Here is a 15,708-nt window from a genome sequence, read left to right as displayed (position 1 = left end):
AAATTCAAATGTTCTGGAACCAATGTTTGTATTTAAATTACATCTTATTTATGAATCAAAAACCAAATCATCAGCATACAAATACAGAGGGAGAGTGGTTATTGTAAAACATATATAAGAGAGATTCACACGACATTTAAAAGCAGTCCACAGATTTGAGGAGGGGTATGTCTGACTCTGAGTTGGACACCATGAAGTGGAACTGGGAGAAGCCGGGGACTTTGTTACAGGCCGCACCTGAGGAGATCACAGAGAGACAGATTAAACGCTAGCGGTGAAATACAATGTTAACTCCTTTCTCTGTAACGCCCAATTCATACATGGTATTAAACGTGTACTCTATATATAGACCTGCCATGCACAGTACACAAACCCTTTATTACAGACACATTGAAATGGAAACCCTCTTCAGATCATCTTTGTCTATTACAGTGTTCTTTCAATTAAGTTCCGTGTAATGAAGCTCAGCGCAAGTTCAACCAGGAAGACCTTCTTTTCCCATTAATTTACTATGTCTATGTTATACTCTCTCTTCTCTCAATAAGTGATCGGGGGCGTCACTCCCCAGCTTAACCTATCATTTCGCTTTATTCCCACAAGCCTATCGTAGCGCTCCGCTAAACCTTTTAAATCTGCTCTCCCCCCTCTGACAGTTGTCATTTCAGGTGACTCGACGCAACCCTCCTCCACCCCTCTTCACATCCTGTCCCTCTGAATCCAGGGTCAAGCTAAGCCCCTCCCCTTCAGACCGAACCCAACCATCCATTTACCACCACCAGTGTCTAGACCCCGGGGGGTTTCATCGGATCGGTTCTACCCTCCCGAATGATACTTCCTGCACAACGGGGCCTAATCGCCAAAAGGTCATTACATTAATTTGTGTATTCCTGGCAATAAATATGTATTCTTACATCAAAACCGTCTCCTGATTGAATTTATATTCGATAGAGATGCTCTGGGTGCATATCCTTAACTACTGATATGTGTTTACTGTTTTGGATTTTATTGATTCATGTGCAATGCATTTTTAACATTCTGATGTGAAATAAAAAAAATCCCAAATTGGGATTAGTAAATTAATTATATTCGAAAAGCAAATTTAAATATCACAAACTTTTGATTTTATAATTGTTAAAGCCAAACAGGCTCTCAAGCTCAGCATCAAATGGCCAGTCATTTTAAAAAGCCTATTGTTAATGATATTAGAGAAGCCTTTAATTGCATAATAGTTTGGTGCTGAAAGTTTAGATAACTCTATGTAGGTTACGCTCTGGTTTTAAGCTTAAACAATGCAAATATTCTAAAACCATGTATTACTATTTTGAAAAGAAGGAAGATGTTGAGATTACAGCAACCTGTTTTAGTATTACAGACATCTTATCTGGTGAGGCTTGAATTACAACATATTTTATTATTTTCCAACCCTTTTCCCCCCAAACTTTTATCTTAAACATGCTTTCTTAAATATATATATACACATTGAAATCAAATGCACATGAAGACACACTGCCTCAATAAGTATGAATGTGCAGATGCTTGACTACATCCCTCTATGTGTGGTGTGAGTGCCCTTTGGCAGCAGATTAACGAAATGCATTTGTGCACATTAGCACTCACCATAATGGCCTGTTGTGTTAGCACAGATGATGGCTCCAAAGAAGTCTGAGTAATGCCTCTTGATTCTGGAAATGGCCGTCTTGCAGGCTGCCGAGGGATCTGCCCCGGCCCTCATCAGCTCCACGGCCAAGTAGCTGTTGGCAGGATTACACGTGGTACACATGAGGAGAACTAACAAGTGCTGACCAACCAACGTGATGATAGTGATGTGTTTGAGATTATAGCGAGGAAAACATCTGATGAAACACTGAGGTGTCAAATGTAGCTACTTCTACTCCACTCAATCTGACAGCTTAAAATACTACGTGTCACTTTGCAGAGTCAGATCAACAACACAACATGTATTTAATTATATGGCTAAAATAAGATCGAAATAAGGCTGTATTTCTTCTCAGCGGGAAATGTATCTACAGAGTTATATATCAAATATATAGATATAGATATATTAGAAATATCACATTAACCTACTGCCACTTTTAAGGGATTAACACAATAAAACAATGATAGGATTTTAAACAGGCAATTCTGCATCCTGATTAATGACTTTGGGTACTTGAACCTGTTTCCTGCCTGGCCTGTTAAGCATTATGAAGAAAGATTTCAACCTAATTTGTTTATCAAAATAAGTTGTTTTCTGATCTAAAAAGAAGGCCTGCTTTGCGTATAATTGACTAAAATGTTCTTTTTTTTTATCCTGTGTTATTACTCAAGAGTTTGGATGTCTGAATTGAACATCACTGCAATGTGAATAACGGACACTATGTGCCATTAACTCTATAGACTTGGGTCAAATGCAATAAACTAGCGACACATTGCAATATCAAAAATATTTATAATAGGCAAGCATTTGGTCAGACCCCTTCTTCAATTGCAATTCCCTCAATTTACATCCGGAAACTATTAGAATTTAAACAAGGAATATGTAAATTAACCTTTATTCTTCAGTTAATATGGACAGAAAATGTACTATATTAGACGTTTTTTTCCTCATTTGTTAACAAGCTCATTAGACTGATTTAAATCCCCATTTTTGTAGAGAGTTACTATACATTTAACTGTATCAGATAACACTTAAAGGGGAGATTCAGGATTTGTGGACCTACAGCTATAAGGCCAGCATACAAGACGGCTGTATTTTTAAACTGGGCTATTGCTGGTAATAATGATGATACATTTTGACAGTATTGTCATTAGGAAGTTTTGTTACCATAACTTTAAAAATGTGTGTGACAGGAGAATGAATGATAGACACACTTCGGTCCAGAAGTAGCATGATTTCTTGTAAAACACAACGCAGAATCTTTCCAGGAAGAGGCTCAGAAAACTATGATTGAAATAGATGGCCCTTGGGTGTGGTTGTGTGCGAGTCTGAATGTAAAGCAGAGTGCAATTTAAAAATATATATATACTCCCAAACTATCCTGGATAAATAAATCTTACAAAAACTACCCTTCTGAGACTGCCGTATTTTCACAGCCAGGAAACTAACAGCAGCTTTGGTGTCTAAAAAAAAAATCTCACCTCTTCTGTGCAATCCACAAATGACAGTTTTGGGGCGATGTAGTCACCGCCTCCACTCTTTCTAATACTGGAGTTGTACTCACAGCAAAAGGTTCACACCAGAAATTGTCTGTTCAAAAACTGCACGTCACCGATGTCAATACCCGCTGAAACATATTTCTTCTGTCAAAGAAAAAGCCATGTAATGGTCTCATATTTTTTAAAAAAGTACCACAATCCCTGGTTAGGGTGCACAAAGGAGTTGTGATCCAGTCAAGATGTCTTATGGAATTTAATATGAAACACTGTTCGAGGACTATGACAGGAAGCTATTTTCACATGCATTTTGAAGTGAGGAAGAAAAGTCAGAAAACAATAGGTACCTTGGCAAAAAGCGCATCATGAGGTCTCCGTTTCCAGTAGCAGAGGCAGCACCAGCCGAGCTGTCTGCATAGGCCCCCGCTCCCACAATAGGAGAGTCCCCAACACGACTGCAGGACGGGAATATGACCAAAATATAAACACAGAATAAGGCCACGTGTATAGACACAAATAAACTGTGGAAGCAACCATATATATGCACTCGTCCAGTATTGTAATTCATTGCAAAACCTTTTATAACTTAACTAAACTGGTGGAACAGAGGGAGAAATCACTGAAACTGACTATTTAGCATGTATAATGATTATGTTCTACTCAGTAGCTATATCCGAAGTATCTTTATATTGTATTTACTGATAGGAAACATAATATACCTGAGAAAATGCATGCTAAAACATGATAAGCACTTCATATGACACTAATCTACATACCCAGGAATTTTGTGAGTTAGTCCATTGGTTGATGTGCCAGCAGCCAGGTGACCGTGTTGATCAAGAACAATCATCCCTGGTGCAAAGATAACAAATGTTAGCCGTCACCATGGTTTCCTAGTAGCTACAGAAAGCCCGACAATCAATTAAAGCCCATGTGTGATGTTGGGCTATTACTGATGAAGATTTGCTGAGCATGACATTAAAGAGACATATTGTGCTCATTGTCAGATTCATATTTGTATTGTTTTACTCTACAGTGACATGTTTTCATACTGCCTGTGCTGCAGCACCTCTTTTCACCCTCTGTCTGAAACCAGAGCCCAGTATGCTCTGATTGGTTAGCTGGCCGGCTCTGTTGTGATTGGTCTACTGCTTAGCGATATCCTGTCCCTTAGCCCATCATTTACAATGTGAGAGAAACTCCCTCTGGAGGGAACTTTGGGATTTAAGCCTTTGCAGACCATTTACATGCACTAAAACATATAACACACTACAGGAAGAGGAAAACCCCATAAAGCATAATTGGGCCCCTTTAAATCCCTAACACCTCCAAGTGTCTTGATCAGTAAACCATGCTATAAAAAACCCAGATTTGAACAGAAACAAAACCTGAATTGTTCCATGTAACATCTACATCAATTAGTCTTTCTATTTGGCACACTTTTCTGCTATCTCATCCATGTCTAGTTTCAATGAAGTGCTTGAATACTGAACTGCCTGAGGATTGCCGACTTAACCTTCAGTGTTAAGAGATAAAATATACCTATGGTGTCATGGGAGCACGTATTAACAAGCTGTGCCCTGGTGTTCCGTCTCACTGTCGCCCTGGGCTTGTAAGGTCCACAAGACTTGGAAGGATTTGGAAAGACATTCTTCAGACAAGAAAGAAAACATTATCACTGTTTGCATAATTTAATAATCCTTCAACTTCATTATAATGGCACACAAGACGTGGCAAATTGCAGCCATTTGCTTTGATGTGCTATCAATAAAACTATCAGCACCAAGCGGATAATAAAAACAGTAGGGAGTCTCGTTCTAAAATCTTGAACAACTTGAAACATTGCATGAGCAAGACACCTCAGTTTGAATTCCTGCTGCAGCTGAAATGTGTCCTTAAGCGGTGAAATCCCATGTTTTTCTGCAACCTAATGTACCTGAGGAAAGAGCAGCTTGAGAAAGGTTTCCCCGTCTCTCTGCTTTTTACGAGTGACTGAGTGTAGCAGGCAGCTTGACCTGCAGGGAGGTGTGAAAAGTTCATCTGCTCCTTTGATGTAACATTCTGCTGGAAAATGTCATATTTTGAGTTTAGGTGAACAGCCCCGAAACACAGGCCATAACAAGCTAGAAGTTAAATGCAAAAAAAAAAGGTATTTTCGCATGGAGTGTGTGTATCAGCATACATTTCTTTCAGGCTGCCCATTAATAAATCCACGTAAGGATCACCTAGTCTGCTTCATGGAGGTGCCTGTGCATTTTTCAAGAAGTCTTCAATATTCCATTTCATAACCTGTCGAAACAATCTCTTTTGTTATGAAACATGTAGCTACAGTTGTTCTCCTGGGACTTTAGCAACAATCTGAAAGTGTCACACACAAAGAAAGACTTCCAGGTACATCATACAGTTGGTGGTAGTTTTGCCTACATGTATGGACATGAGGTAATATCGTAGGGGTGTCGAGGCGTGTGCACAAGATTATGGAGCTTTTGTATTTGAAAAGATAATATCAGCTGATTGTGATTATCTAAACACACAAAGGCAAACCAAGTAGATAGAATAGAATAGAAGATACAATTATTTACTGCAAAATAATTGTATCTATTTTTATATTCTCTATTATCAAGCACTTAAAGAGTAAAAAGTTGAAGTTCTGAAGAAAATGCTACATCAATCTAATTACTAGGCGTAGGCTATTTTCCATTTTATTTCTCAAAAAAATGCCAATTTCAAACAAAATGTTCACATTCAAATTGTGAATTGATTCAGAATCTAACAATCTTGATTATTTTCTTTTATTAATCAATATTCCCCTGTCCTATTATTTACTACTGAATGCTTTCTAAACCTTTAACACAATATATCACAGGTTGTGATACAATTATATTACTTGTATTGCTATAAAATGTTGGCATGAAGAGTTTGGGCTTGGTTTGAGAGGTAGAAGTAAAAGCTTTTCACTTCCTCACTGTTGAGAGGACGGCACTTAACTCCTCTGTGTGTAGTGCAGCAGCTCACAGGTCATCACTGGAGGTCCTTGAACTGGACACCCCAAAGTGTAAAATGCTGTACATTTGATAAATAGGACACTCCACACTCTCACAAATACTGCTGACAAATAACTTTCTCTACAGATGTTGGGGTATTATGGAGCAAATTAATAAATTCGTTTTTAAAGAATAGCTACAACTCAACGCTGTAGGGCATCACCTTTACCACAAAATCAGACATTTTTATGAACTCCTTTAGTATGCCTGTCAGTTTTCCGGCTTATTATCAATCTTTTAAAAAGGAGCACGCCTGTAGCCAATACAAGTGAGAAAAACACACTCTAATACGTGCACACACACACACCTTTCGATAATTAGGTTGGCAGTTGCCCTTCAACCACTTCGAGAAAATATTCACAGATTTGTTGGTAGTCAGGTCTTCTGCGACGAAGCCCATGTTTTCAGCAAACACAGAGGCTATAAAGAGAGAAGTAATACGTTCAGGTCAAGTTACACATTCTGCTCCACACTGACCTTGGGCTAGAAGGAAAGAAAAGGTCACAAACAAAAGAAGCGCTGCAGGCAAACTCATCTCATTTAGGCTTTGGCTTGTGAGGGAGGACAGGTCTTACATCGCTTCTGATTTCAATAGCAGTGACCTTACCGTTCACATAAGAAGGATGTTTCAATTAAAATGAATTATTTCATGAATTTCATATTTTTTCTAAGGATTTCTTGACTTATGAGACTTTTAAATTTGATTTACAAGACACTAGTGGAACTACAAAGCAAAATCTCGGCCTTCACTTTCCTTACATTTCCTCTATTAATTTACTGCTCTGTAGAAAATAAATCGTTGCACTGTAATGCTATTTTTTTCTTTTCTGTTATACAACCATTCCATTTATGTTGAGAGGGTTATGTGTAGCTCTGATCCATGCATTCATCGCTCGCTGCTGATGTTAGTCGTGTAGGGATCAAAGATTATTCAAGTGCAAACAACACATTACGTGAGTGCCTAAAAGGTTTCGTCCTAATGTGACAAGTGCCTGATAAAGATCCAAAGAAAGGTGTCTCCTTCAAAAATACGAGTTGGATCTCTGTATTACATGTACATACAAAAATGTAAGTGACAAGATTTATTAATATCACTTTAAAACCATGATTTGTTGTGGACATTTACCCACACATACCTGACTCTCCTACTAGCAGTGTGTGTTCAGTGTGCTCCATCACAGCTCTCGCCACCCCTATGGCATTCTTGATTCTTCTCAGGTCTGCCACGGCACCCACATCCATTGTATCCCTGCAGGGAAAGAAAGAATTAAGTGGTTTGCTGGATACACGAGTATCTGTTGAAAGGCAAACTGTGGAGTATATGACCTGAAGAGACTTACATATTATAGTTGAAATTAGTTAATAAGCACAGTGTGTCAACATATTAAATACTATTCAGGCTATCATCATAGCCCAGTGTCCTATATTCATGAATAAGATACAGAAAAACACAGGACAAGTAGAAATCCCATTTACAGTGTGATGCAATTTCCGAGAAATGCCCTGTAATATATCTGTCAAACCTATAGCATTAAGTTCAATTTTCATTTGGGACTGTCAGAGGGAACTTTTTTAAGGCTGTAGTTTCTTGTGGTGATGTAATAAATTGTATCATAAAGAGGTGTTTCTAATATTTATCCACCAAAACAGCTAAAGTATTTATAGATATCTATTGCAGAGGTGCTGTTTTGGATTGCATTAAACTGTACAGGTGTTTCCATTATTGAGTCTAGTCAAAGTATACAATATGCTGCTGCTGCTGTATTTCCTATGCAGCTATATTGGATATAGTGTGGGAGTCTATCCTTTCCCCACAATGTATTCATGACTTTTTTATAACCGAAAAAGTAATTTTTCCTGCAGAAGGAAGAAGGAACTTTACAATACAGTTATAACAAACTGCTTTGCCTTTTGTCCATCATCGTGAGCAGGCACTAGCCTCCCATGGTAACTGAGCATGTAAATGTTTGTAGTGAGGGACTCGATAACTGTTTTCAGATCCTAATAATCTTAATTAGTGCTTTATTAACCCTCCTGTTGTCTTCAGGTCAAATCTGACCGATTTACTACTTTCAATCATAACTTTTTTGTTTTACATTCAATTGCATTAAGGCTTCATGATATCCTTCAGAGTAGACATTTGAACATATCAAATTGCTGATCACCACTTTCTTTGAATTTTGGATGATTTAGTCAACTGTGACACACACACACACACACACACACACACACACACACACACACACACACACACACACACACACACACACACACCACACACACACACACACACACAACACACACACACAACACACACACACACACACACACACACACACACACACACACACACACACACACACACACACACACACACACACACACACACACACACACCACACACACACACACACACACACACACACACACACACACACACACACACACACACACACACACACACACACACACACACACACACACACACACACACACACACACACACACACACACACACACTTCCCCCCCTTATGTGCCAATCCCCCCATGTGAATCACACCTGGCACTCAAACACACACATATACAGAACAATTCGACACATTTCCCGCTCTTATGTACCCATCCCCCCACATGGATCACACCTGGCACACGCAATACATGTTCAGTGTCTGTTCTTTGTATATTTACTGCAGTTTTTCATGTATACCAGTAGTCTGATACAATATGTACAGTTTGAAAGGGTGTTAAATAAAATTTGGTGATGATTAGTGGTTTTTGTGTTAATGTAATAGCAGTTAAAACAGGACCGGTCAAATTTGATCGAGAACACCAAAGTAAGGGGGGGGGGGGGAAACGAAGACAATAGGAGGGTTAAAGAAATGCTGGCAGGAAAGGTTAACAGTTTATAGCTGAAAATGTTAAATATGCATATTAGCACCAGCACAGATGTAAGACAGTCACTCAACATATTGACGGCTTCAGGTTCTTAGTGGTAATTTTTAAATGAAATATAGGTCCTTCCTGTTCACTTACAGCTATATATTGCTTGTTTTCCAAATCCAGAACAACAGCAATGCTGGAGATTAAAGCGTTCATCAAAAGTGCTAAAATATAAGATATGGAAGCATTTCAACTGGGTTTATACAGTTTTACAGCTGCTTTTAGGTTGCAGTCATGACAGCTGGTAAAAAAAAAAAAACAGCTGTTAAATCCCAGACAGCCGAGGCAAATTGTCCGTGTTACCGGCCTTCTGCTTAATCCACTGCTTCTTCATGCTGCATTACCATGTCATTTCCTAGTTTTACATTCAATTAAAGGGTGCTTTATGTCCAGGGTTTACCCGTTCATGATCATGGCATCCAGGGTGGTCTCTCCTGTCTCATCTGGGTTCCCACCGTAGCCCACGCTGCCATCGCACTGCTCCATTTCACAGCGGGCACATCCCTTCTCCACTGCATCCAGCACGGAGCCGCCCGACTGCAGGGCGTTCCACGCTGCAGGAGAAGACCAGGGGCACATTCAGTATGTGACAAACAAGACAGATTGATAGGAAGTAAACACACTCCACCAGTGATGATATTGGTGTGAATTCTGACTGTTTAACGTATTAACTGAGAAAGCTTTCCTGTTACTGTTTACTGTACCTTTACATTTTGTTTATAGCCAGTTTGACAGCTAATGTAATGTGATCTGATATCAGAAACACATTTGCCGCTTCTGTTGAGTGTTATGGTGGTTATGAAGCTTGTCGGGTGTTGCAATTCACCACACACACACACACACACTCAAGCACACACTATCTCCTTGTGTACTGAAGGATTGCCCATTGTGTTCAATGCTGCAGTTTTAAATTAATTTAAATTAGACTAAAAGTATATTACCACAATTATTTGTATCTGCTCATAATATTCTTTATTAACTTCCCTTCATATTTACTAAAGCCAAAGGTGAGGTGAGGTTAGGACACATGCTGAGAAAATAACGTTGCATCCTGTTCTGCAAAAAGACTTTACTGTGACACAATTGACTTTTTGCTTTATAGCATGGTTGACAGCTCATGTAATATGATCCGATACCACAGAGCACATTTGCTGCTTCTGTTGAATGGTATATGTTGTGCAAAATCTATCAAATATTGGCTTTAAAAAGTAATCTCTTCTTGACCTATAAATGCCAAAGCACACTTATCTCACGGGAGGCGTGTGGTGTCGTTGTGTCCCTGGGCAAGACACTTCACCCCACATGGCTCCTGTGGGGATTGCCCACAGTATTGAGTATATTAGTCGCTTTGGATAAAAGCGTCTAACAAGTGACATGTAATCTCCAAACTCTTGTCTGCTTTCTTTGAGAAAGCAACCAAATTGTGTAAATAATCAAACTATTTGTCGAGTTTACATAACTGAGCAGACATGTAAAAGGTTCAGATGCATGATGACCACTGAGATGGATTCCTGACAAACAGAGACTGTGAGATGACGAGCATTTGGTCACTGATCCCACTAGTGCCCATGGGGGATCAAAATACCAACTGGTAGCTCCGTCACCAGCTTGCCTCGAAACTCTCCAACCAGCAGGCTATATCACAAATTCCCCCTCTTATCATTTATGAGTCATCCACCTATTAATTCTGTCTGTCTACCATCGTTGGTAAGTGCTCTTGTCTCAGGATATAATTCATTTTTTTAAATATATATAAATGAAAATGAGCAGTACAATCCTTTTCACTTAGAAAACGCAGCAGAATGGAAGATGAGAGTAGCCTGCTATTGTCAGCTGCTTCTGTAAGCCCCCGAAGGAATGAAGATCTGCATGGGCGGATCAATAGTGGAGGCTAGCACTTTTTAAATATCTGCCGACAGAACAGAGAGCCGGGCACATTTTTCATTTTCATACCCACCTCAGGTTTACGAGGTGATGCACATGCGATACATTAAAGGGTATCCATCTATCAAATGGTGAGATTTTTTGTTAACTTTACACACCTGCAGCTTTTGATTTGTCGAGGTTTTTTAACACTATTTCTATCTTTTTTTTTGTTCCTGTGCACCTGCTGGAAATGCACTACACTTGATAAGTTACAAGCAGTGCTGAGATATTTTCAGTTTCAACTTGAACATCTCCAATGTATCATTCTGAAGGGAATCAAATAGATTTTGGGGCAGACCTGGAAATGGCAGTTATGAAGCCTAGTGGGTTCTTCCAATTTCCTATCCCCATCTTCCACTCTGATGGTCTTAGATACTTGGACGGTTAAGCTGTAGTGGAGTCACAAGTATATTGCAAAAATCACATCATATAATAGTGTGAGGGGGAACCTGAAAATACTGGTTATTGAACCTGTCAGGGATTACACTCCATTGCACATACAACATACACACAATCTGTCTCCTGTAATGATGGAAAACTGCTCGATCTTGCAGTTATAAATACACATAACATTATAAAAAATAAACCATTTTTTATTCCCTGTCTTTAATTTGTACTTTATTTTATTTATTTATTTATTATCCCTGATGAATATTACAACCTACGCTATTATGGAATTATCCTTTTATTAACTGATTAGTAATTTTTCATTATTATTTAAATATTTTGTAAACAAGTTGAAAGCATGTCGTGCAGTATGCTGTTCATGACCTGTGTTCATAATAAGAATTGAGCAATAAATTACCATTGAATTAGTTTCATTAACATTTAATTTGCAGATGATTTTCTATAATAACTGATTCATCATTTAGCAAATAAGACGACAGAAAATAGTGAAAAATGCCCTTCACAATCTGTAAAGCACAAGGAAACATCATAAGTGTTGTTTGTTACCACTAACAGACCAAAACCTGAAGAGTTTCCATTTACCATCACATTCGACGGAACGAGGCACATTTTGAAAAGCTGAAAGCGGAGAAAGGCTGAATTGATAAATGACAAAAACAATTAGGCCTAATCGGTGGATCAAATAGTTACTCATTGATTTTATGTCTGAATTGTTTCAACTCTAATAGCTCAGCTCTAAACATTTCATCATTCATGCTTTGCTGTTACAAATACTCATGTTTGAAGACATATGTTATAATTTGGTCTTGGGCTCCGTTTTGCCTCATTTTGTTGACATTATTTTGGGGTGCAGGATGTACGTGCATTGCCACTAATCTACATTTAGTTAGATAATATTTGCGTTGTATAAAGATAATATGTATATCTTTCTGTATGTTCATTTCAGACTAGTAGAATACTGAGCTAGATCTAAAAAAAGAAGGGCTTTGCTGTTGGATTGTGAAACTTTTCCAAAACGATTCCTGTGGCTTGATGTGTCAGACTGATCTGATGTTACAAAGTACATCACAAATTAACAGAAGTTGGAAGTCCAAATACTAGATATGTCCTACTTCAAAGGCTATAAGCTCCACAAGATGTGCCAATGGTCCAAAACATAACATAAATGCTATGTATCATTACATATGACGGAGAAAGGCACATTTGAAAAGCTGGCAGCAGAGAATGGCTGAATTGATTCATGTTTGAAACAATTAGGCTTAATTGTTGGTTTTATATAGTTGCTGATAAATGTTCTGTGTAATTGTTTCAGCTCTAAACATTTAATCAGGATTCTAATCAAGAATGAAATGGAAAAAATGTAATCAAAAGAACATAAATACATAGTCGCTATTTAAGCCTTGTGAATTATGAAGACTCCTTCATCATAAAGAGTTTTGACAGTGTGCACAGCTATGCCTGCAACCAAAAACCGATAGACATGGAATCGTTTTTTTAAGTCTTAAGAGTAGATGCATTTCACAAATCATTAGGCCGAGGACATACTAGAATAACAAATCATAGCCTCTGCTTGTTGTGGAATATTTTCCAAGGCCCATAACTTTGACCCAGTGTATCAGTTCAAACTGTCCTGACTGAGCACACGCACCTGTAACCTTGGCTGCTGTGCTCTCAGTGTTTTGTCTGCCTGTTCCTGCCTGTTGGCGTCAGCTGATAGAGGTGTTATCATTCTATCTTGTTATGCAGCATGTTGATGATGCTCTCTGAACTAGCTAAATACATGGGTCTGGGGTAGAGTTCTTCAGAATTGACGTGGCAACTCTACCGTGAAGTCAGAACCTCTGACTCTTGGACTTGTGATGTGAATCCTCCGGCCGTTAACTCCAAATAAACCATCATGTGTTTGACATCAAAGCTACTGCTCTTCCCGTGTCTCCTTCCTGAGTCGGTGACTCCCACTGCATAGCTACACAGAAGTTTCTTCTACACTGCTCTTCCTTAAAAAATTATGTAGCTTTTTCTGTAAAAAAAAAATTGCACTTCGTGTGTTTACATCCATACAGAACTATAAATAACTGTTATAGATAGTGATCATTTTAACTTCTAAAAAACGACTTATTGACTACTTTACAGAATATCATATGTATGTTTTTGCACAGTTGCAAACCAACACAGGAAGCCTACTTGGCAATACATATAGTGGGCAAAATAGGCCTCTTTATGTATATGTAAATTGGTAATGCAACCACAGTATACTACGCAGTGCAGTACAGTATATGTTTATTAGTCTAAATTATATTGGAATAAAGAGCAACAATTCGTTATCTGTCTATCTATATAATGATTTAGACACAAAGGCCACAGAAACGATATGTTGGTGTTCAAAAAGATAAATCATATAAAAACGTATTTTTTCGGGTGGCATTATATCTGTTTGTCTGCAGGTTTTGGCCACAATGTCACATGACTGTACTCCAGTCCAGACTGAATGAAACTTTGTAAACAACACAGAACAGTGTGACCTACCTGCAGCCGTTGCATTCTTGAATGGCCATGTGTTGATAACGAGAGGTAGCGATGTATGTCCAAGTGGAAACAGGACAGTTAGAGACGAAAACAGCAGCAACTCAAACATGTCAAAACTGCATGAACATACAACCCTACATTCAAACTTCCTTGTTGAGTTTATATACAGTCTATGGTTGAGTCACATGCTTAGGGGCGGGTTCTTCCTTAAAGTGCCAGTACATCCGCTTTGACTCGGGGAAATCTGTCTTGCAACAGTGGTAGGTTCAGAGCTGCACAGTGTTGCCAACTTTGGCGACTTTGTCGTTAAATTTGGCAGCTTTCCAAACCATCCGGCTACTTATTTTTGTCAAAAGCGACTAACGACTGATCTAACGACTTTTTATTAGGGACTTTTCTGGTGTTTGGAGACTCACGTATTGTTCTGCAGTTAACGATCTGCCGTGAGCCCCTCAGCCCTCCCATAGTACCCATAGTGCGCAGACTCACAGTTGCCTCCCGCAGCAGCTCAGCTGCAGTCAGAGCAGAGAGGAGACACCCACTCTCCCGCGTCGAGACAGCTTCAGTCACTTAATCACCTCGTCCACTGTGTGTGTGCTTCTCTGTGACAAGCTAAACATTCACGTATGGTCATCATGTCACAGTCTAAACTGTATTCACAAAAGTACAGAAAGGAGTGGGAATTAAACCCTGAGTTTAAAGGATGGTTGAAGCCATATTGGAGATGACACACGGGCATACTGCCTTTATTTCTACTTTCTACTTTGTCTATTAGAGACATTTCTGATCTACTGTCGTCTGGATTTACTCTGGTGGTTTCAAGTTCTCATTCATAACACTCCGTTCGATGTCTCACTATGGGATGCGCCTCATCGCGGAGCAAACAGAAGCATCAATCTCATTACGCCAATCCTGATTGGCTGGAGATCTTGACGTCAGCGTCAGGGAAATCACCCCCTATAAGTAGCTTGCGCCACAACGCATGCGCCATTCAAACACCTCTTCTCGCGTCAGAGCACATCTCTATGGTAGCCAGACAAGCTTCACGGTCCACAGACTGAACCCAAATATCCATTTCGGTCGACGGGCGCTTGCCGGCTACTCCTTCTGCTTCGCAGGAAGACGGTAATTACTAACGCTAGTTATTGTTGAAATCGACCTCGCCGCTCTCTTTCCCCGGAAAGTAAGCTAGGTCTGACTTTTTCAAGCTAGCGTTAGCTTGCTCCCTCACTACCGACACCACGGTAGCGAGGAAGTATTTTCTTTTCTCTTCCCCACGGAGGAGGAAAGGATTAAAAGGAGCATACTGCCACACCAGTCAGTATTCTCTGGGAATAAAAGACCCACACCGTCCTTTTCTCCGGATTAAGGACAGGGTGGTTACCTCTTTTTCTCCCAACCTACCTGTTGAGAGCGGGTCCTCTCCACGCCACGAGGCGAACAAGATGGACGCCCCTCTCCCTCACACCAGAGGAGTCAGGGACTCGGTGGCTCGACTCTGCGGCTGCGGGTTGAAGATCTCGGGCACAGACACACACCAGGTCTGCTCGTCCTGCCTCGGGCTGGAACACGCCCGAGGCGCTATCGACAACCCCGGCTCGTGCGGACATTGTGTCCGCTTCACCGTAAAGAGCCTCCGCCGACGGCTAGCACGCCAAGCTAGCCTGTCGGAGCAGGAACCCCCCCATGTCCTCTGACCTGCCGGCCGGCA

At 39.8% G+C, this 15,708-nt stretch overlaps 1 protein-coding gene across 1 annotated transcript; it reads right to left on the bottom strand.

Moving 5' to 3' along the window:
• Window positions 1-3: 3 nt before the first annotated feature.
• aga (aspartylglucosaminidase) lies at window positions 4-14,197 on the bottom strand. Its single transcript, XM_034227627.1, has 9 exons — window positions 13,998-14,197; window positions 9,538-9,691; window positions 7,334-7,446; window positions 6,505-6,617; window positions 4,696-4,804; window positions 3,930-4,005; window positions 3,501-3,608; window positions 1,618-1,751; window positions 4-237 (listed from the first exon to the last, which is right to left on the bottom strand). Exons 1-9 carry the CDS (start codon window positions 14,104-14,106, stop codon window positions 137-139), a joined length of 1,017 nt encoding a protein of 338 aa, XP_034083518.1. The 5' UTR covers window positions 14,107-14,197; the 3' UTR covers window positions 4-136.
• Between the last annotated feature and the right edge of the window lie 1,511 nt (window positions 14,198-15,708).

Source organism: Gymnodraco acuticeps, unplaced genomic scaffold (assembly GCF_902827175.1).
Source record: "Gymnodraco acuticeps unplaced genomic scaffold, fGymAcu1.1, whole genome shotgun sequence".
In the NCBI taxonomy this organism is placed as follows: domain Eukaryota; kingdom Metazoa; phylum Chordata; class Actinopteri; order Perciformes; family Bathydraconidae; genus Gymnodraco; species Gymnodraco acuticeps.
This window is presented reverse-complemented; position numbering and strand designations above follow the sequence as displayed.